Below are 21,771 nucleotides of genomic sequence, written 5' to 3'. Positions count from 1 at the left end.
GAGCAAGGTATTTATTAGGTACCAACATACATAAAGGGAAGGATCAGGAAGCGGAATTGGGCAGAGGCAAAAGTTGAACTGTTTTGCAGGCCCAGTGAAGCTGCCATTAACACAGCAGAGAGCACTGGAATTGATGTGGGAAATGAAGGCAGGAGAAAAATTACTTAATTTCCTTACTACTTACAGACCATTGACAAGTTTTTGTAATAGGCAGAGTGACATTCCTCTAGGGACTCAACTACCTAGATGCTGACACTTTGCTAAGGGTAAAAGGCAACTGTAGCTCAACCCCTGGGGAGCCTGTAAGTCTTCTTTAACATACAAAAATTCCTTTGGAAACTTCCTTTATCTCGACCCACCCCATGATACATGTTGGCAATCATCCCCCAAGCATATGACCTACTGATATACATCCGAAGGGACTCATGACTAAGGTTTTATTGGACAGTAATAAATGACCTTTTCCTAACAATAGCTAGCCCCCTCAAGGTCCTGGAAACCTTCCAAAATTCATTGGAGGCTTACGCTATCCCTAATCCCCTCCCAACTTGAAAGTGTATAATGGACCACTCTGCATGACCCCAGTGCAGCTCTCTCTGCCCATGGGTCCTGTCCCCAAGTTTTAGTAAAATCACCTTTTTGCACCAAAGACATCTCCAGAATTCTTCCTTGGTCATCGGCTCCAGACCTCACCAACATTTCAAAACTATATCATTTGGCAACCACGAAGGGACCCCTCTCACTCTAGAGAACTTTCTTTCTGTTCTCACCTTCACTTAATAAACTATCATTCATCCTTTTGTGTCTGAGATTCATTCTTTGACTCTGGGAGACAAGAACCCTGCAACCCTGTAACAGAATGAACAGTGCCTATCAGAGTATCTTATACTGGGTCAGACTGATATTTACACACTTTTACATACTTGGATTTGTACACTTGCTAAGTCACTGGGTGTAGGCTGTCTTGGGAAGGGTATGCCTAGAGGGGAGGCGCCTATCTGAAGCTAAGGCATCTCCTGAAGGACTGAGACCTAGAGGCTGTCTGCTATTGTGTTCCACAGCTGGGCAGCCAGGCCTTCCTTGAAGAAGGTTCTAGCTCATAACTCCACGTCCACCACAAATATTACATAGTTACTACCATTTATTGAGATGATCATAGGATTGTCATCCTTACTATACTAGTGTTATGACCGCATTATGGGGTTTTAAAAACATTTTTTAAAAGATTTTTTTATTTGACAGAGAGAAAGCACGGGTAGGCAGGGCTCAGTCCTAGGACCTTGGGGTCATGACCTGAGCTGAAGGCAGCTGCTTGACTGGCTGAGCCACCCAGGTGCCCCAACACATTATGGGATTTTTAAGTAAGCTCCACACCCAATGTTGGGCTTAAACCCATGACCCTGAGATCAAGAGTTGCATGCTTTACCCACTGAGCCAGTCAGGTGCCCTGGTATTCACTGATTTTAAACCACATTTGGTCATAATACCTTATCCATTTAAAACTTTGTGAAATTGATTTGCTAATATTTTACCTTTAATATTTTTGTTATTCATGCATTAAGTGATAGTAGTTTCTGGTTTCCTTTTTCTATGTGAATGCTATCCTTGTCTGATTTTGGCATCAGGGTTATGCTGGCCTCTAAAATTTAGGAATAGGTAATGGTGAAATCCACCACAAACAGAAAATTGTTGGATATGGCCAGGTACCACGTTTCATATGAATCTTCAAGAATCTTATTTTTAATTGAATATCAATGATTATGAAGATAACTATTAGTTTTGCCCCTGATATGAGGAAGTTGAAAGGCAACGTGGAGGTTTTGTGGGATAGGAAGGGAATAAATGAAACAAGATGGGATCAGGAGGGAGACACATCGTAAGATACTCTTTTTTTTTTTTTTTTAAAGATTTTATTTATTTGACAAACAGAGATCACAAGGAGGCAGAGAGGCAGGCAGAGAGAGGAAGGGAAGCAGGTTCCCTGCTGAGCAGAGAGCCCGATGCGGGGCTCAATCCCAGGACCCTGAGATCATGACCTGAGCCGAAGGCAGAGGCTTAACCCACTGAGCCACCCAGGCGCCCCATAAGAGACTCTTAATCTCACAAAACAAACTGAGGATTGCAGGGGGGAGAGGGTTAGGGAGAGGGTGGTTGGGTTATGGACATTGGGGACAGTATGTGCTATGGTGAGTGCTGTGAAGTGTATAAACCTGGTGATTCACAGGGGCCCCTGGGTGACTCAGTGGGTTAAAGCCTCTGCCTTCAGTTCAGGTCATGTTCCCAGGTCCTGGAATCGAACCCCACATAGGGCTCTCTGCTCAACAGGAAGCCTGCTTCCTGCTCTCTCTCTGTCTGCCTCTCTGCCTACTTGTGATTTCTGTCCGTCAAATAAATACATAAAATTTCTTTAAAAAAAAAAAACAAAAACCTGTACGCCTGGGGCCAATAATACATTATATGTTAATAAAACATTAAAAATTTTAAAAAGATCACTATTAGTTTTTCAAGTTTCTTTGTTTACCATATTTTCTTTCTTGGATTCATTTGTTTGGCGGTAAGTAGTATATTCCTGACTAATTCCTAAAGAGAAGGCACATGGGTAGCAAACTTTCCAAGTTTTTCTTTTCTTCATTAAAAGTATGCTTGTTGCTTCCAGCTACTTGAATGCTAGTTCAGCTCGGTATAAGATTGAAGGTTCAAAATGATTTTACCTCAGAAGTTGGAACTTATTTTCTTTCTTTCCTTTTTTTTTTTTTAAGATTTGTATTTTTTTGACAAACAGAGAGAGAGATCACAAGTAGGCAAAGAGGCAGGCAGAGAAAGAGGGGGAAGCAGGCTCCCTGCTGGGCAGAGAGCCAGATGTGGGATTCAATCCCAGGACCCTGAGATTATGACCTGAGCCCAAGGCAGAGGCTTTAACCCACTGAGCCACCCAGGTGCCCCTGTAACTTATTTTCTGTTGTCTTACAGTCAGCATGGTGAATGATAATTCCCCCATGTTTTAATTTTTATTCCTTGCTTGATAGCTCCTTTTTTTCCCCCCACTCTGAAAGCTTCTAAGATTCTTTTCCCTTCTGTTCTGAAAAGTTGCTGTAGAACATATAGATGCCTTTTGTTATTCATCTTGGTTGGTTCTCACTGGCCTTTTTCAGTTGAAAGATGTGAGTTTCCTACTGAGATATTTTCTTCATTTCTTTGGTTATATCCTCTCTCCCTGTTGTCTCTTCCTACTGGAAATACTATTAGAGAGGTGGGAGCTTCTGAATCTGTCCTTTGTGCCATAATTTCCCTTTCTTCTTTTTCAGCTTGTCTTTTTTTGACATTGCTTTTTTAAAGAGATTTAGCAGCTTGATCTTTCAGCTTTCTAATTTTCTTCTTGGAGTGTCCATACTTTAATTTCAGCTCATCTGTGAAGTTCTTTTAAATTCAAGATTTCTTGGGGCGCCTGGGTGGCTCAGTGGGTTAAAGCCTCTGCCTTCAGCTCAGGTCATGATCCCAGGATCCTGGGATTGAGCCCTGCATTGGCGGGGTGGGGGGCGGGGGGGAAGGCTCTGCTCAGCAGCGAGCCTGCTTCCCTTCTTCTCTCTCTGCCTGCTTCTCTGCCTACTTGTGATCTCTGTCTGTCAAATACATAAATAAAATCTTTAAAAAAATAAATAAATTCAAGATTTCTTGTGGGTTCTTTTTTTCTGGATGCTACTTACCTTCAGGAATCCTGAGTTTGAGATCCCTGTGGGCAGCAAGGGTGAAGCCCATGCTAAGTATAGAGATTGGAGAGATTTCTGGCCAGACTTAGAATTTGAGGCCAGGAAGAAAGAAAGAAGAAAAAAGGACCAAAGAAGGGACACTAGGAAGATTAGCCCATATTTGATTTCCAGGACTTAGGAACAGTACTTCTCATCTGAGGTCAAGGATGGCTTCAAGTTCTCATGAGACTGAAAGCAAACCTGTATATGTCTATGTACATTTTTCTGGGGGAAGGGATACCAGGGGTTTTCTGCCCTGAAAATGGTTAAGAACCACTGGTTGGGCAATGTCTAGCATGTGGAAGCAACTCAGTGTACCTCGTTTGCATCACATGTTATAGAGTAGGAAGAAGGACATTATGTCCTGAAGGGCAAAGTAAGTGTAAAGGCCTGGGTCAAGGCAGGGAGGCAGTTAAGTAATAGATCTGTGTGGTAAACCAGGAGAAGCTCAGTTTGCTCAGAGATGAAGATAGAGTCTAGAGAAAAACAAGGTTGAGGAAGTGTGCTACTATAAGATTATGAAAAAACTTTGACTGCTCGGGGAATACTACTTGTATTGTATTCTGGTGAAATGAGGAGCTGAGGTTGAGTCTCATCTTAAACACTGAAATCTAAACCTTCCTTTACGTCTTTGTTCTGTTGGCTTCCCTGCCAAACTCCTCGAACCAGTAAGTAACTGCTGTTAGTGCCTCTGCCTTCTTGCTGCCTGTTAAGTACTCAACCTACCACATCAACACTCTTGGCAAGCTTCTTCTAAATGTCACCAATGACTAATAGTTCATCCTAAGGAGTGTTTAAAATCCCTTAGCTTCATCCAGCATTTAACCCTTTTATCCCTTTTACTGAAAGGCATCACTCTCTCTTCGGTTTCCTCTAAAACTCTAGCAACAACTTCTGCTGTGGGGGCTCCTCCTAACAGGCCAGCCCATTTCCCCATGGTATAGTCTTCCAGCAGTTGGATATATATTTCTTTATTGAAGCCTTCCTGGCTTCTGTCTCTGGCTTCACCTCTCTCCTGGTTCCCAGTCTGTACATCTGATAATGACCAAATGTGTCCTCAGGGTGCCATGACTACTGCAGTTGGAGTGTGTCTGAAATTCAGAGTGGCTGGAGGTTTCTGGTAATATTAGCCTCTGGATTCTAGCTTTTTTCCATCCAACAGTGACCCTTGCCTCATTTCATGCCTTCTCTCCCTCTTGCTTAGACTGCAGTAATTCTTTCTTGTCTGGTCTCCCTGCTTCCAGTCTCTCCCAACACAGATTCATCCATCTAAAATTGATTTTCTTGGGGCGCCTGGGTGGCTCAGTGGGTTAAGCCTCTGCCTTTGGTTCAGGTCATGATCTCAGGGTCCTGGGATTGAGCCCCGCATTGGGCTCTCTGCTCCGCGGGGAGCCTGCTTCCCCCTTTCTCTCTGCCTGCCTCTCTGCCTACCTGTGATCTCTCTCGTTCTGTCAAATAAATAAATAAATCTTTAAAATAGATTTCTTCTTTCTTTTTTTTTTAAGATTTTATTTATTTATTTGACACAGAGACAGATCACAAGTAGGCAGAGAGGCAGGTAGAGAGAAAGGGGGAAGCAGGCTCCCCGCTGAGCAGAGAGCCCAATGTGGGGCTCAATCCAGGACCCTGAGATCATGGCCTGAGCCGAAGGCAGAGGCTTAACCCTCTGAGGGACACGGCACCCCTAAAATAGATTTTCTAAAACAAATCTAATCATGTCTTCACTATGCTTATACTGTTCCATGGCTCCCCATCCCCTCTTAGAAAAAATATATGACATAGAGAAGACAGGCTTTGGGCCCTTGCCTCCTCCTCCTTGCCCTCTACTCCCCTATAGGACTTCTAGAGCAGCCAGTCTCAGTCAAATCCCAATCCTGATCCTGGGCACGGAAAGATTACTCATCTTTCCGTGCCAGGCCTACACGGCCCATCCATCTTCCCCAGTCCGGCTTCCCTCTAGCTTGAGAGCACTATAAAGGAGGATTATTATCAAGTCAGCTTGACATGACAGTGACATGACTGCCACATGTCTATTGTTCACAACTTTTTTGTTTGTTCAAGTTTTACTTATTTAAGTAATTCTGACATGGGGCTTGAACTCACAACCCCAAAATCAGGAGTCTCATGTTCTTCCAACTGAGCCAGCCAGGCATCCCTGCTCACAGCTTTTTTTTTTTTTTTTAAAGATTTTATTTATTTATTTATTTGACAGAGAGAGATCACAAGTAGGCAGAGAGGCAGGCAGAGTGAGAGGGGAGAAGCAGGCTCCCTGCTGAGCAGAGAGCCCGATGCGGGACTCGATCCCAGGACCCCGAGATCATGACCTGAGCCGAAGGCAGCGGCTTAACCCACTGAGCCACCCAGGCGCCCCTGCTCTCAGCTTTTTTTTTTTTTTTTTAAAGATTTTATTTATTTATTTGTCATAGAGAGAGAAGCGAGAGCAAGCACAGGCAGAGGCAGAGGGAGAAGCAGGCTCCCTGCCAAGCAAGGAGCCCGATGTGGGACTCGATCCCAGGACGCTGGGATCATGACCTGAGCCGAAGGCAGCCGCTTAACCAACTGAGCCACCCAGGCGTCCCTGCTCACAGCTTTTTAACTGAATATTTTTAAATATACAGAAATGATGAAAAAGTAAGATGGTGAATACTTGGATACCATCCACCTAGAGTCATTAAGGCATCCTCCTTAACTCCTCTCTCACATACCTTATGTTTTGTTCATTAACAATTCCTTTAGGTTCTTCTTTCAGAATATATCCAAAATCCAAATACTTCTCACCACTTCCTTTTCTGTGCCCCATCCAAGCCAGCACCTCTGACCAGGACTTTTAGCTTCTTCAAGGCTCCCTGTTTCTTCCTTGCTCCCTATAGTCTATTCTCATCCAGCAGTCAGAGGGATGCTGTGAACTCACTATGTCTCTCCCCTGCTCAAAACCCCAGAATGGAGGGCACTGTGTGGTGCAGTCAGTTGATGGCGCTCAGGTTTCAGGTAGGGTCATGATCTCAGGGTCCTGGGTTCGAGTCCTGTATTGGGTTCCACTCTCAACATGGAGTCTGTTTGAGTTTCTCTCTTCCTCTCTCTTTCCCTCCCCCCACCACGCTCTAGCGCACGCACTCTCTCTCTCAAATAAATAAATCTTTAAAAAACAAACAAACCCAGAATGGCTTCTGTCTCCCATCTCCTTCAGAGGAGAGGCTGATGTCCTCATAGTGGCACACAAGGCCTGTTTAATGTGCCAGTATTATCTCCATGTCATTACCTGCTATTTCTTCCTCTGCCTCAAAGGCCTCTCTGTGGTTCCTCAAACAGGCCAGGCATAGCCCAACTCAGGGATTTTGCTTTTTCTTTTCCTCTGCTTCGTAGAACTTACTTCCTCACTTCCTCAGTGAAATCCTCCCTCACCTACTTAACACTGCCAAAGACTCACCTGCTGTCTCCCATACTCTCTAACCCTCTTCCCAGGTTTTTCTCCATTGCAGTTATCACCACTTGAAACACTATGCAGTTTTCACTTTTTTTTTTTCTTTAAGATTTTATTTATTTATTTAACAGAAGGGGGGACGCCTGGGTGGCTCAGTTGGTTAAGCAGCTGCCTTCGGCTCAGGTCATGATCCCAGGGTCCTGGGATCGAGTCCCACATCGGGCTCCTTGCTCGGCAGGGAGCCTGCTTCTCCCTCTGCCTCTGCCTGCCTCTCTGTCTGCCTGTGCTCGCTCGCGCTCTCTCCCTCTGTCTCTGAAAAATAAATAAAATCTTTATTTAACAGAAGGGGGGAGAGAGAGAGAGAGAGAGAGAGAGATATCACCAGTAGGCAGAGAGGCGAGCAGAGAGGGGGGGGAAGCAGGTTCCCCGCCGAGCAGAGAGCCTGATGTAGGGCTCTATTCCAGGACCCTGAGACCACGACCTGAACCGAAGACAGAGGCTTAACCCACTGAGCCACCCAGGCACCCCTAGTTTTCACTTTTTATCTTTGTTATGCTCTATAAGCTCTATAAGGACAGGGACCCGTGTGCTGAGCTACCAGCTGTGCCTCCAGCACCTGGAAGGGTGCCTGGAACGTAGCAGAGCGCTGTCGGCCTCAGTGGAGTGACTGAAGGAACTGGAGTCCAGAGTAGAAAACATTCAAGTCGGAGAAGACTTCCTGGAGGAGTAAATCTAACCGCCCGCGCTCCCAAACACCGCCCAGAGGGTATGGGTGCCAACTCCGCTTTCTCGAACCACGCCTATCGGGGGCGGGGCCTCTACCGGAAGCCGCCCTCCCGGCGGAAGCGAGACCCGGCTGCCTAGGACCTCCTCCCAACCTGTCCCGGCTCTTGCCCCGCCCACCCGAAAGTGGGTGAAAGGTTGGCGCTGCCAGCGCTGTAGCTGGGGCTGTGGAGCAGGACGCGTCCGGAACAGACCGACACAGTGCCGGCGAGGCCGACAGACGGACCATGGCAGATGAAGCGAAGCCCATCAGCCCGCTGAAGAACCTGCTGGCCGGCGGCTTTGGCGGCATGTGCCTAGTATTTGTGGGGCACCCGCTGGACACGGTCAAGGTGCGAGGAGGCTGGGGCGCCGGCTGGAGGGAGGAGGCCCGGGAGGGGCGCAGAGTGCAGCGTCTCCCAGGAGGCACAGCCCAGGATAGAAGCGGGGCCCGTGAGAACTTAAATGAGAAGTCTAGGAAGTCTCCCTTTAACTCTTTTCGAGGATCGGCGGGGCTGGAGGAGCGGGGTTGGAGAGCGGAGGGGGGGCTGTTCCTTGCGCCCCAAAGAGACAGACAGCACAGAGAGAGCAGCCTCTAACCGTCCATTAAGGGCTCTGATTTAAAGTTCTCTGTCCGGCATCCTTTCCCGACCCCGCGCCACTTCTTTGGGAACAGGAAAGAAAACCCACCCCTCTCCCCAAGCTCTAATTATCTGCAAACCTTATAACATTATCAGCAGGATTGAAAGAGGTCACTGTTAAAGCCCTCCTCAGGGGGAGAGCTAGGCAGAGGTGCAGTTCTTCTAGAGATGCCTTTTGACACATTCTCTGAGCACCCATCACCATCTCCTTCTAATTTTCCCGCTGCAGAGAGGGGTTTGGCCATCTTCAGCCTATTACCTCCTGTTAGCCTGATAGACTTCCTGTGGAAGGTGATAACCTCAGAGATGGAGTCGCTTCCAAGGAAAGCAAGCGACTGATTTCTTCCAGGGCCGGGATGATCCTCACAACTCCCACATGAGGAAGCCCTAATCAAACAGGCTCTGGGAAGGAAACTCATCAGAGCTAGTTCCCAGGTCTTCTTCACATACTGCCTCAACTCAGTTCCTCCCCCTGCAACACTTCTAGCAAGGCCTTCCTGGAGACCAAAGTCCATGCCCTGTGACTTAGCATTCAAAACTTTATCCGAGTTTTCTTTTCTTTTTTAAGATTTTATTTATTTATTTGACAGAAATCACAAGTAGGCAGAGAGAGAGGGAGAACCAGGCTCTCTGCTGAGCTGGGAGTGCATTGTGGGGCTCGATCCCAGGACCCTGGGATTATGACCTGAGCCGTAGGCAGGGGCTTTAACCCACTGAGCCACCCAGGCGCCCCTATCTGAGTTTTCTATCATTATTTCTGGACACACATTTGGAGGAAATTGACAGATCATGTGGAGGGTGGGCCTTTGGGGAGCCCACATGAGTTTTGCAGAGTGGGAAGTCTGTGTAGGGGACTTACTAGAATATTGGTTGGGTTTCTTCCCTAGGAGATAGCTCTGGGGACACTTCCTCTTGGCAGGTTTGGGCAGCAACCTCTTTGCTGCCTTTCATCTGGGAAAGAGCTGGAGTCATCCTACAGGAAGATCAGGATTAAAACAACCAGGCTGGTTAGAGCACTGTGAAACGTGAAATCAGATGTTTATTCAGCTGATGGTAAATGCTGTGTGTGTTGTGCTTCCCAGAAAATGGTTGTTGTAGGCAGCACTGTCTGCTAAGAGAAGAATTGTCTGGTCTCTCATCCTACTGTTGATCCATGGAGCCAGACATCTTGTTAGTTCTAGGCATTTGGGACTTCTCTTGAAAGAAAACAAAACCCTTCTTGGCTGCCTTACACAAATGTTGCCCTTAACTTCTGTATCCTCTTGCCCTTCCTCCCCACAGATGTCCCTTTCAGGAAGAGCCCAGTTATCTCTGTACCGAAGTGTAAATGACCGAAAATGTTCCCTGGTGTTTTTATCAGCCAGAAAGCCTGTTTTAAGCTTAAACAAATCACAGATTACTGATTGCCGTCCTTTTGACCTCAGAGAGCCACATGGGCTCCAGTCAAAGCCTAGTCTAGGGGCACCTTCTAAGGTCCAAGGTCACTAGTTGTGGCCTGAGAAGGCAAGAACTGCGGTATTTCAGAGTTGGGAGTTTGGAAAGACTGTATGGCAGGTCCCTAAGGGCTGGCTGAGTTCTGACTAGAGAAGTAGAAAAACCCAGACATCTGGGCGTGGGGAGGGCAAGAGTGAAGGCAGATTACAGGCTTGGCAGTGGGAGTCAGGCTATAAAATAAGATCAGCCATGGGGTACTTTAATGTTCTTGCTGACTTGGTTGGAGGAGGTCATGATGGGACAAGGATGAGATTTACAACAAAACAAAACAAAACAAAACAAAAACACAAAAAGGGATGAGCAGTTTTGATACCTTTCTCCCTGCCTACCAAGCAAGGGAGGTTATGCCTGACCATGGAGGATTCGAAGGCCAATATAAGGGATTTTAGATCTAAAGCAGTGGGAGCCTCTGGAGATTTCCACCGTTCTATCCTCTGAGTTTAGATTTGCATGTTCTCTCCATTGCCTAGACAGTGATGCCTTATGGTGACCTATAAGGCCTTAACAAATATAAGGATAAGAGATTCTAAAGAAACAGAGGAATAGCATGCTGAAATGGTGTTTTGAAAAGGTTAGTATGATAGCAACCTGAGAAGGACTTGGAAGCCCAAGAACTCTGAGCAGGAAAAACAGCCAGGAAATAGACTGCAGAAGTAACTTGGTGTATCAGTTATCTATTACAGTGTAACAACTTATCCCAAAGCGTACTGATATGAAACAAGAGTAGTCATTAACTCTCATAGTCCTTGTGAGGTAGGATTTTGGGGGCAGCTTAGGCAGATGGCCTGGCTCAGGGTCACTTGTGAGGTTCCAGATATTGGCTGGGATCCAGAATGTGTAAAGAACTCTCGTAACTCAATAAAAAGACAAATAGACCAATTAAAATTAAAACTTAATATTTGGTGAATATCAGGCGTATTTATAGAGATGGTAGGTGTTTGCTAAGAGCTGAGAGGAGAGAGGAATGGGGAGTAACTACTAATGGCGTGGCATTTCTTTTTGGGGTGATGAGAATGTTCTAAATTGATTGTAAGGAAGGTTGCACAACTCAAAATACTAAAAACCATTGAATTGTGTACTTTTAAGAGGGTGAACGTTTGGTGTGTAAATTATGTGTTAATAACAGCATTAAAAAAAGATACCGAGGGCACCTGGGTGGCTCGTTGGTTTGGGCCTCTGCCTTGGGATCAGGTCATGATCTCAGGGCCCTGGAATAGAGTCCCACATTGGGCTCTCTTCTCAGCAGGGAGCCTGTTTCCCCCTTCTCTCTCTCTGCCTGCCTCTCTGCCTACTTGTGATCTCTCTCTGTCAAGTAAATAAATAAAATCTTAGGTCGTGATCCCGGGGCCCCGGGATCGAGTCCCACATCGGGCTCCTTGCTCGGCGGGGAGCCTGCTTCTCCCTCTGCCTCTGCCTGCCTCTCTGTCTGCTTGTGCTCGCTCGCGCTCTCTCCCTCTGTCTCTGAATAATAAATAAAATCTTTAAAAAAAAAAAAAATAAAAAAAAAAATAAAAATAAATAAATAAAATCTTAAAAAAAAAAAAAAGATACTGAACCAGGCTGCAAGACTGGCTTAGTTGGTAGAGAGTGTGACTCTTTTTAAATAAATAAAGATTTTATTTATTTATTTATTAGACACACAGAGAGAGAGAACACTTGCACATAGAAGGGAGAGCAGTAGGCAGAGAAAGAGGGAGAAGCAGTTTTACCAAGTAGGGAGCCTGATGTGGCACTTGGTCCTAGGATCATGACCTGAGGTGAAGGCAGACACTTAATGACTGAGCCACCCAGGCGCCCTGAGCACGTGACTCTTTTTTAAAACATTTATTTATTTATTTTAGAGAGAGAGAGAGAGAGAGCTCAAGGACAAGCAGGGGGAGGGACAGAGGTATAGAGGAAGAGATGCAGACTCCCTGCTGAGCAGGAAGCCTGATGCAGGGCTTGATCCCAGAACCCTGAGATCATGACCTGAGTCGAAATCAAGAATCAGAGAGTATGACTCTTGATTTTGAGGTGATGAGTTTGGTTGCCATGTTGGGTATAGAGATTACTTTAAAAAAAAAAAAAAAAAAAAGTACTGAACTAAAGACAGTTCACCTCCCCCTACAGTAGGTGTTGTCTGGGACTGCAGTCATCTGGATTGACTTCCATGTGGTTCATTCACGTACTGTCACGTTCGTCCTGGTTGTGTCAGGAAGCCTTCTTTCCTCCGAACATGGCCTGTCTAGGCTGCTTGAATGTCCTAATGACATGGTGTCTGACTTCTCCCAAAGCAGATAACCTGAGATAGAGATAGGCAGAAGCTGGCCTTTTTATCACCTAGCCTTGGAAGTCATATAGCATCAATACCACCACATTCTACTTGATAGAAGTGAGCTCACTTGAGTCTGGTCCACATTTAAGGGGAGTGAATTAGGATTTACCTTCGAAGGGGAAAGAGTGTTAAAGAATTAGTGGACATAATTGAAAACCACTACACTGTATATGGATGGGTTAGAACTTGCCCTGGGAAAGGACTCAGAGAGAGGAAGAAATTAGGATTCTGGAAGCATCTGGAAAGACTACTTTAACAGACTTGGTGCCCATGTCGTAACAGCAACAGGAAGTAGTCAGAGGTGATGCTGTGGTTTCAAATTCTGAGAAAGAGGGTGGCTAGGTGGCTCTGCTCAAATGGCACATTCATTAGGAGGGTGAGATTCCAGAGGTGATTTGAGTAGGGAGATCTTCTCCAGGCAGTTGGAAGGGCAGCCCTAAAGAAGGGAAAGAAGGGGGTGCCTGGGTGGCTCAGTGGGTTAGAGCCTCTGCCATTGGCTCAGGTCATGATCCCAGGGTCCTGGGATCGAGCCCTGAGTTGGGCTCTCTGCTCAGCAGGGAGCCTGCTTCCACCTCTCTCTCTCTGCCTGCTTCTCTGCCTACTTGTGATCTCTGTCTGTCAAATAAATAAATTAATTAAAAAAAAAAGATGGGAAAGAAGGTCTGGAGATGACTAAATTATAGTCATCCCTGAGCAGAAGCTGAAGCCCTGCAATCTGAATTTTCTGAAATTGATGTGGACCAGATAGGTAGGGCGCTAAGCCTTGAAGAATGCCTGGAGTAGAAAAGGAGACAAAAGAAGAAGTTGTAAGAAGGGAGGTTTGAAGAAGACATAGTTTGAAGCATTGGGTATACCAGAAGGTTGAGAAGGGTGAGAACCAAGAAAAGTAGGATTAAATCCACGTTATTCCAGAACGCTTCTGTGGGGTGCCTTACCTAACCTCCAGCATACCATCACAAATGAAAGGGGGGAGTTGGCTAGAGCTGGAGCTTTGCATCAGCCAGGCCTTATTACTGGCATATCACTTGAACTCCCTAAACCCAGTCTTCCCATCTGTAAGCTGGGAATACCTATCCCATGGGTCATTGTGGAATCCATTAAGTAAGAAATAAATGGTGGAAGTAACTGGATGAAGGGGGGAAAGAAAGCATGGTACTCATGACCTGTGAGTGCAGACTTTGAATAAACTGGAAGAAAACGAAGTCTGAATCTAGCAGGTTAAATGAATGCCAAAGACATGTACACAGGCATAGTTTTCTCTGTTCAGAGTTTGGCAGGCAGTTCTGTTTCTGGGAGATGACTGTATTTTAACTTCTGGTTTCAGGTCCGACTGCAGACGCAGCCCCCAAGTTTGCCTGGACAACCACCCATGTATTCTGGGACCTTTGACTGTTTCCAGAAGACTCTTGTTAGAGAGGTATGGTATCTAAGTGCTGGGCATTCCTCTTACTCAGAGGACCACATTCACAGAGCTGGTTTGTTACCCCTCTGGGGGGATAGCCCACAGTTCCTGCTATCTCATCCTGCCATCCTATGCTCTCTTGTGGTTGCGCTGGAGTCTTTGATAGTTCCAGCCACTGCTTTATATGGAAGACTGAAGCTAATAAAATGGTTCTCTCATTTGGAAGGCAGAATTAGACCACATGAAATCATTAGAGATGTGAAATAGAAGAAAATACAAATCTGTATCTCTTGGTTTAATAGAGGTCCATGTCAGAAGTTCGTGTAAAGTCTTGGGGTTTCTGGCTGGCTCAGTTGGTGGAGCATGTGATTCTGGATCTCTGGGTCACGAGTTCAAGCCCTTCATTGGGCATACTTAATAAAAAAAAAAAAAGAAAGAAAGAAAGAAAGAAAGAAAGGAAAAGAGAAAAGGAAAGAAAAAAAGTGTAGTCAAAAAGAAGTTCATGTGAATTCTAGAGGAAAAGTCAGGCAGTCTGATGAACAGTGAGAGAGGCCGGCGAGTCTTCAAGCTTCTAGACAAAGACAATAAATTGGTTTGGGGTTATTGAATTACGTAATAACTATTTAGATATCGCTTAGAGTGGAAACATGAGATTTTATTTATTTCTAAATATTTATTTATTTGCGAGAGAAAGAGAGCAAGAGCAGGGGGACGGCAAGCAAAGGGAGAGGGAGAGGGAGAAGCAGGCTTCCCACAGAGCAGGGGGAACCCAATGTGGGACTCAAGCCCAGGACCCTGGGATAATGACTTGAGCTGAAAGCAGACACTTAACTGACGGAACCACCTAGAGGCCCCTATTCATTTATTTGTTTTTAAAGATTTTATTATTTATTTGAGAAAGAGAGAGAGAAAGAAAGCACCTGAGCAGGGGAAGGGGGTTAGGGGAAGAGCAGAGGGAGAGGGATAAGCAGACTCCCTACTGAGCAGGGAGCCTGGCTCCATCCCAGGATCTTGGAATTGTGATGAGCTCAAAGCAGATGTTTGAGCCACCCAGGCACCCCTGAAAACATAGAATTTTTAAAAAGTTTTTTTTTTTTATTAGTGATATTTATTGCTTACTTCATTAGCAGGTATGTTAAAAGACCTTGTTGAGAGCTTTTCCTTTGCTTCCTAAAATACAACTCTCCTATAAATACTCTGTTAAACATATAATTCTGACTAAATGTATGGAAACTGAGAAGTAGATGTCACCCAGATAAAGAGGAGATGTTGGTAAGTGATGGGCTCAGCCCTGGGATAGAAGTTGGTCCCAGGGTTCCTGTAGGATCCATGCTGCCATGGTGCTGCCTTTTTCTTCTGTAAGGCATTCTTATAGAATTCTGTGCTGCCCAGAACGGAATCTGACCAGTGTTTGATTGAGGCATTAGGGTTTGGGTCTGTTCAGAGTCCTCTGCCCTGGAGGTAGAGAGGTGGGATTACATGCCTCTTGGTCAACAAACATTGAGCACCTGTTTAGTGGCTTAGCAGTGTGCTTGGTCCTGGGGGCTGGTGAGAATGGCTTGTATAAACCCAACTCCCTGCAAAGTTGAATAGGCTTCTTTAATTCATCGTGTGCATGCCCCTGGTTTTTGCCATGCAGCTTGAGCTCTCCGCTTTCTTTTCTTTCTTTCTTTTTTTTTTTTTTTTAAGGATTTTATTTATTTATTTGACAGACAGATCACAAGTAGGCAGAGAGGCAGGCAGGGAGAGAGAGGAGGAATCGACTTTCCACAGAAAAGAGAGACGTGGGGCTCGATCCCAGGACGTTGGGATCATGACCTGAGCCGAAGGCAGAGGCTTTAACCCACTGAGCTACCCAGGTGCTGAGCTCTCTGCTTTCTGAAGCTACTGGAGGTCTTGGTGCTACATGGAAATTGGTGGGCCTGTATAGTGCAAGGAAGGCTAGTGGAGTTGTCAGGAGGCATGGGTTAGGACTTGGGTGTCCTTCTCAACCCCGGTGGGGAGCTGTGGGCTTTGGAAGGACTTTGTAACATGCTGCTTTTGTAGATCCTCCTCAGAACCTTCTCTTTCCTCTTCATTCTTTCCTGTTTACTGCCTTTGCCCTTTGTCCCCAAGAGAGGCTGCTTATAGTATTAGACCTTTGTAAGTCTTAGACCTTTGTAAGATCCAGGAGTGCTGACTGATACAGCTGGCCCCTGTAGAAGGCTGGTTGTGAATGTCCAGAGTCTGCAGACAGAAGGTTCTTCAGCCTGTGTCTGTGGACCCTCCCAGTGTGTAGCACCATCCTGTTTCTCTTGCAGTTCTCTCTCTCTCTTTTAAAGATTTTATTTATTTATTTGAGAGAGTGTGTATGCGACCATGATCCAGGGTGGGGGGTGGACAGAGGGAAAGGGATAAGCCGACTTTGCGCTGACTGTGAGACCAATGCGGAGCTCAATCTCAAGACCTTGGAATTAGGACCTGAGCTGAAGTCAAGAGTCCAATGCCTAATGGACTAAGCCACCCAGGTGCCCCACCTGCAGCTCTCTCTTCAGGAACAGCTTTTTTTAAAGATTTTATTTATTTAGTTGAGAGAGAGCAAAAGCACAAGTAAGGGGTAAGGATAGAAGGAGAGGGAGAGGCAGACTCCCCACTGAGCAGGGAGCCCAAAGTGGGACTCTATCCCAGGACCTGAGCTGAAGGCAGGCACTTAACCAACGGAGCCACCCAGGTGCCCGAAGGAACAGTTTATGTATATTTTAAAGATTTTATCTGTTTATTGAGAGTGTGTGAGTGTGTTTGAGGGTGTGCAAGTACACAAGCTGGGGGAGGGGCAGAGAGCCAAGAGCCAGATGCCCAACTGACTGAGCCACCCAGGTGCCGTTTTAATATATTTTTTTAAAGATTTTATTTATTTGGCAGACAGAGATCACAAGTAGGCAGAGAGGCAGGCAGAGAGAGAGGGGGAAGCAGGCTCCCCACTGAGCAGAGAGCCCAATGTGGGGCTCGATCCCAGGACCCTGGGATCATGACCTGAACTGAAGGCAGAGGCTTTAACCCACTGAACCACCCAGGCACCCCTTAATATTTGTTTTTTAAAAGTATCCCTTTTTGGGGCACCTGGGTGGCTCAGTTGGTTAAGCATCTGCATTTGCCTCAGGTGGTCCTGGGATCTAGCCGGCATCCAGCTCCTTGCTCAGCAGGGAGTCTGCTTCTTCCTCTCCCTCTGCCTGCTGCTCCCCCTGCTTGTGCTCTCTCTCTCTCAAATAAATAAAATCTTTAAAAAATTATTCCTTATTTTGTATTGAAGTGATACAAACACCTGGGTTTATTATTAAAAGGCTTGTAACAAAGTAGCAAAGTGATTTATGCCCCAATCTCCAGAGGCAACTGTTTTCAGCTCTTCCAGTTTAAGCTTGTTTCTACCTAAATAATATACATTTACTACTATATTTTATACATTTTTATATGTTTTAGCTACCTGTTTGTGGTAGATGATTTTAAGTCTTAACATTTCTTTATCCCTTCTTCCTGCCCTGCCCATATAATTTTATATTTTGTGGTTTAATCTAGTTCACTGTTTTCATGATTACAGCTTTTTATATGTTTAAAAGTTAATTAAGTAATATACTATGAGGCATATTTTATTTCTTGTGTGACTGTTTTTCTTGAGTTTAGGTTAGTAATTGTGTCGGTTTTTTTTCTTGTATTTCTTTGAATCACTGTCTCTGTTATCCTATATCTGAAAAGTACTCTGTGGAGTACTTTTCTGTTTGGTTTTCCACACTGCCGAAACAGTTAAATCTGTTGTTCTATGTGAGTTGTTTTGCTTTGTTTTTCTTGGAAACATCCCTTCTGGAGTCCTCCATCTTCATACTCCCAGGTAGACTGGCTCCTTTCCAGACTGACAGTACTCAATGCCATCCTGGAAACCCCATTCACCTCTCTTGAGTTGAACCCTTGGTCTCCTGGGTCCCAAAGCTTCCTCTTCCCTGGTTTACTAACCTTGTTTGTGGGGATATTATCTATTTGTCTATTTATTGGCTACTACATAGTTGATTTTGTTACCAAACTGTATTGAAAAAACTGTATTGAAAACTGAAAATTGATGTGCAGTTGTGCTATTATTTCTAACAATAAAACCCCCATGTCTTAATACTTGGAAAATACAAAAACTTTTTTTTGTTGTTTTTTTAAAGATTTTATTTTTTTACTTGACAGAGAGAGAGAGAGAGATTGATCACATGTAGGCAGAGAGGCTGGCAGAGAGAGGGGGAAGCAGGATCCCCGCTGAGCAGAGAGCCTGATGTGGGGCTTAATCCCAGGACCCTGGGATCATGACCTGAGTCGAAGGCAGAGGCTTAACCTACTGAGCCACCCAGGTGCCCCCAAAACTTCTTAATTATCTGTCATCTCACCCCAAGAAAGTCAGATCACATTGTTTTTTAGCCTGCTTTTTTAGTGGTCTCTAAGTAGACCTAGTAGTCTCTTTTGTTACAGTGCGATTTAATGGCTGTGATCGTCCATTCATGGAATTCCCATCATTTGTCTTGGTGGTGTCCTCATTGGGAGTTTTTTGGTCTATTCCAAAATCTTGAGAGCATATAATTGCCTGATGTCATTCCATTTTTACATCTCTGAGTATTTTCTTAGAATAAATTTCTCGACAGAGAATTTCCTGGTGAAAGAGTCTGCTGCATATTGCCGGACTGTCTTCCAGGATGAAAGCTGTTTCCAGTTTCTTCAGCAGTGTATAAGAGGACAACTATTTCTGGGGTTTTCTTCCTATTTAAAGCTCTCTTTGCTTGGAGAAGAGCTAAAGGAAGGAAGCCACAGGTTAGAAGACACACTACTCCCCCATTTCAGCGGTACGAAGTGTAGTTGTGTCTATAAACAGCTTCTGCTTCTGTGATTCCTTGCAGGGCATCACGGGGCTATATCGGGGCATGGCTGCCCCCATCATCGGGGTCACCCCCATGTTCGCCGTGTGCTTCTTTGGGTTTGGTTTGGGGAAGAAACTGCAACAGAAATGCCCAGAGGATGTGCTTAGGTGAGTACTTCAGGTCAGGAGCACTTGAAGCTGTTCTGCCTGGTGATGTGACATGGGTTAAAGGGAAAAAAATCTCAGCAGATAGGGAGCAGCTATCCTCTGGGCCTCTAATCCTGGCTCCTGGTTGTTCCACATGAGGGAAGCACTGGAGTGTCTTTTGTCCTGTGAACCAAAAGGAAAAAGAAAACAACCCAAAGCCCTCTCCCCTCCTCCCTACCAGGTTGTCATAATTTCTTCTGTGAAGTAGTGTCACTGACTAGGGATATTAGTAGTATCAACTCCATGGAATCAGGATGTCTGAATGCTACATGTGTAAAATGCCACAAACAGTTCCTGGTCCTGCAGTAAAGACAGTGGCAGCTGTGATTTCCATCACCTGGTTGGGAAAAGGGCAGTTCTCAACTTTTGTTTTACATCATTTTTATATCATGATTATAATTATTTCAAATACTGGTTTCTCTGTTGAGTGCAATAAATTAGTGTATCTTCTTTTCATAAACTTTAAGAAGTTGGATTTGAGTATGAAGAGGCAGATGAGTCAGGATTACAGCCCAGGATTTACAAAGTAGTTAATAAAAATAGGTCAAGTTTTTTTTTTTTTTTTTAAGATTTTATTTATTTGACAGACAAGAGATCACAAGCAGGCAGAGAGGCAGGCAGAGAGAGAGAGGGGGAAGCAGGCTCCCTGCTAAGCAGAGAGCCTGTTTCAGGTCTCAATCCCAGGACCCTGGGATTATGACCTGAACTGAAGGCAGAGGCTCTAACCCACTGAGCCACCAGGCACCCCCAAATAGGTCAACTTTTAAAAAATTAAACATTTTTAAACTAAAAAAAAAAAAAGATTTTGTTTATTTGAGGGAGAGAGTGAGAGAGAGAGAGACAGCATGAGAAGGGGAAAGGTCACAGGGAGAAACATACTCCCTTACTGAGCTACCCAGGTGCCCCCATTTTTTAACTTTTGATTCAAGTATAGTTGACATATAATATTAGTTTCGGGTATATAACATAGTAATTCAACAGTATTGTACATTATGAAGTGCTCACCCTGGTAAGTACAGTCACCATCTGTCACCATACAAAGTTGTTACAATATTATTGACTATATTATATTCCCTGTGCGATACTTTTCATAAAACCAGCTTCTTGGGGTGCAGGGGAATTCTGAATGGAAGTGTGGATGGCAGGGTGGCTCATCTGAGACTTGCAAGGTGACAACTCCTGGGAGGGGCTGTAGGCAGCACAGGACCCCCAGAGGCTAGCCAGACTTCAGATCCAGGAGCTCAAAGGAGGAAGCCCAGGGTGCTATATGGTTGTTTTCTGTCACTACTTTAGGCCACAGCATGCTAGATATAGATAGAGATGCTTGTAATGTGAAACTATTTCTGGAGTCCTTGTGATCCTTAAATGTGCCCAGTTTTTATAAACAGCCACGGGTGGCCGCAAATGTGGGCATGTATTGGGGTCCTTTTGAAGCTGTATTTGACTGTTGGCAGTCCAGATATCCCATAGACACATGTCCTCTCTGAGCACTTGGTCTTCCAGCTCATGTGCCAGCTCCTGGCTTTACCAGGACCATGCACTAAAACCTGCAGTGGGGTCATTGTTAGTACATTGGCCTATGGCTTATGTTGCCTGTGTGGTCACATCAGTGTGTAGAGAAACACCCTTCCTCCTTGAGCAAAGATTGAGACACTTGGGACCCCACCCTTTTAATCCTTCTATGTTCTAAATTTTGAACTTCAACCCTGCCATCTTCCCCTCCCTGGAGTGGTATTTAGGGAGAGTGTGAAAATGAGCACTACCAGGCCCATGGAGTGGATGCCCAAGAGGTCCAGATTCACAGATGCCAACCTGGGGTTTGGGTGGGAGGTGGCAGAAAGGGCCAGGTAGTCATAGAGTGTCTACAGAGTACCCTGTGCACACACAGAGACCCCATTCAGAGGGAAGTCCTTAGTCCCAGGAGATGGGTGTGTACCTGACCTGGGGTATGGGCATCTTGCAAAGAATACTTGGTCTCATGAGGGGAAGTTCAGTTGCAGAGAGGGCTTCTCTTGAGGAGAGTAGTGTGAACTGAGCCTGCGAGGGAGGCCCTGCACGAGAGCAAGTCTCTTGACTGTTACACAGTCAACCCATGTGCTAGACTTGTCTGCCTAAAGGTACATGTGTGGGCCCTGCCTGGGGTGAGAATATGGAAAGAACAGAGCTGTTGAAACTGATGCCCTGCCTGGAGGGAAGGACCGGCAGTAGCTGTCTCCCTACTCCCATTTGACATCTACTTTCCAGATATTGGGCTCCTTGTTGGGGGGACCTGTTTGAAGGCTCAGCAGGCAGAGGCTTGGGGTCAGGAGGGGCCTGAGTCTCTGGCGAGTAATTGAAGATTTTCAGCAACATTTTTCTTAAATTGTGGAGGCTCTTTTGAAATACTAATTACGGCTTTGTGCTCCATTGCCTCCTGGCCACTCTTGATTACTAATCCCAGAAAGAAAAGGAGATGGCAGAGTAGCACAGACAGCTGTGAACTACAGATGCCTGGAGACTCAGTCTCCTCTGAATACTGGGTATGGTTCATTCTTTGAGGGTCAGGGTGAGGATCTAGGTGTCTGGCCACTGGGTGACCATTCCCAGCACAGAGGGCCACAGAACCCATCATGCCTATCTGGATACCAGCCCTGTTTGGGCCTTTCTCAGCATCTTAGTCCAGTCCTTGCAACTCTCCTGGCAGCCCCTCAGCCTGTGGAGGTTAGCCCCCCACTCGCCCCCCAGCCACGATGCTGTCCTGCTTATGTCTTGGCTTAAAATGTTCTCAGGGCCTTGGTGGTCCAGAGGAAGTAAGATTGGGGGAGAACTGGGGTCAACTGAGACCCAGACCTTGAGTTAGAGGCTTCCGCACACCCTGAATTTTACAAATGGGAAATCAAGGCTCAGTGAAGCCTAAAAAGTTGTGTGTAGTCATGGTGCAGGG

At 45.5% G+C, this 21,771-nt stretch overlaps 1 protein-coding gene across 1 annotated transcript in view; it reads left to right on the top strand.

Annotated features, from left to right (window-relative positions):
* The first annotated feature begins 8,030 nt into the window (after window positions 1-8,030).
* SLC25A20 (solute carrier family 25 member 20) overlaps window positions 8,031-21,771 on the top strand; it is a 29,802-nt gene continuing 16,061 nt past the window's right edge. Inside the window, exons 1-3 of the mRNA XM_032319088.1 lie at window positions 8,031-8,282; window positions 13,703-13,795; window positions 18,682-18,809. Coding sequence (XP_032174979.1) covers window positions 8,178-8,282; window positions 13,703-13,795; window positions 18,682-18,809 — 326 coding nt within the window. The 5' untranslated portion in view covers window positions 8,031-8,177. The remainder of the gene's footprint in view (window positions 8,283-13,702; window positions 13,796-18,681; window positions 18,810-21,771) is intronic.

This window comes from Mustela erminea, chromosome 1, assembly GCF_009829155.1.
Source record: "Mustela erminea isolate mMusErm1 chromosome 1, mMusErm1.Pri, whole genome shotgun sequence".
Lineage (NCBI taxonomy): Eukaryota > Metazoa > Chordata > Mammalia > Carnivora > Mustelidae > Mustela > Mustela erminea.
This window is presented reverse-complemented; position numbering and strand designations above follow the sequence as displayed.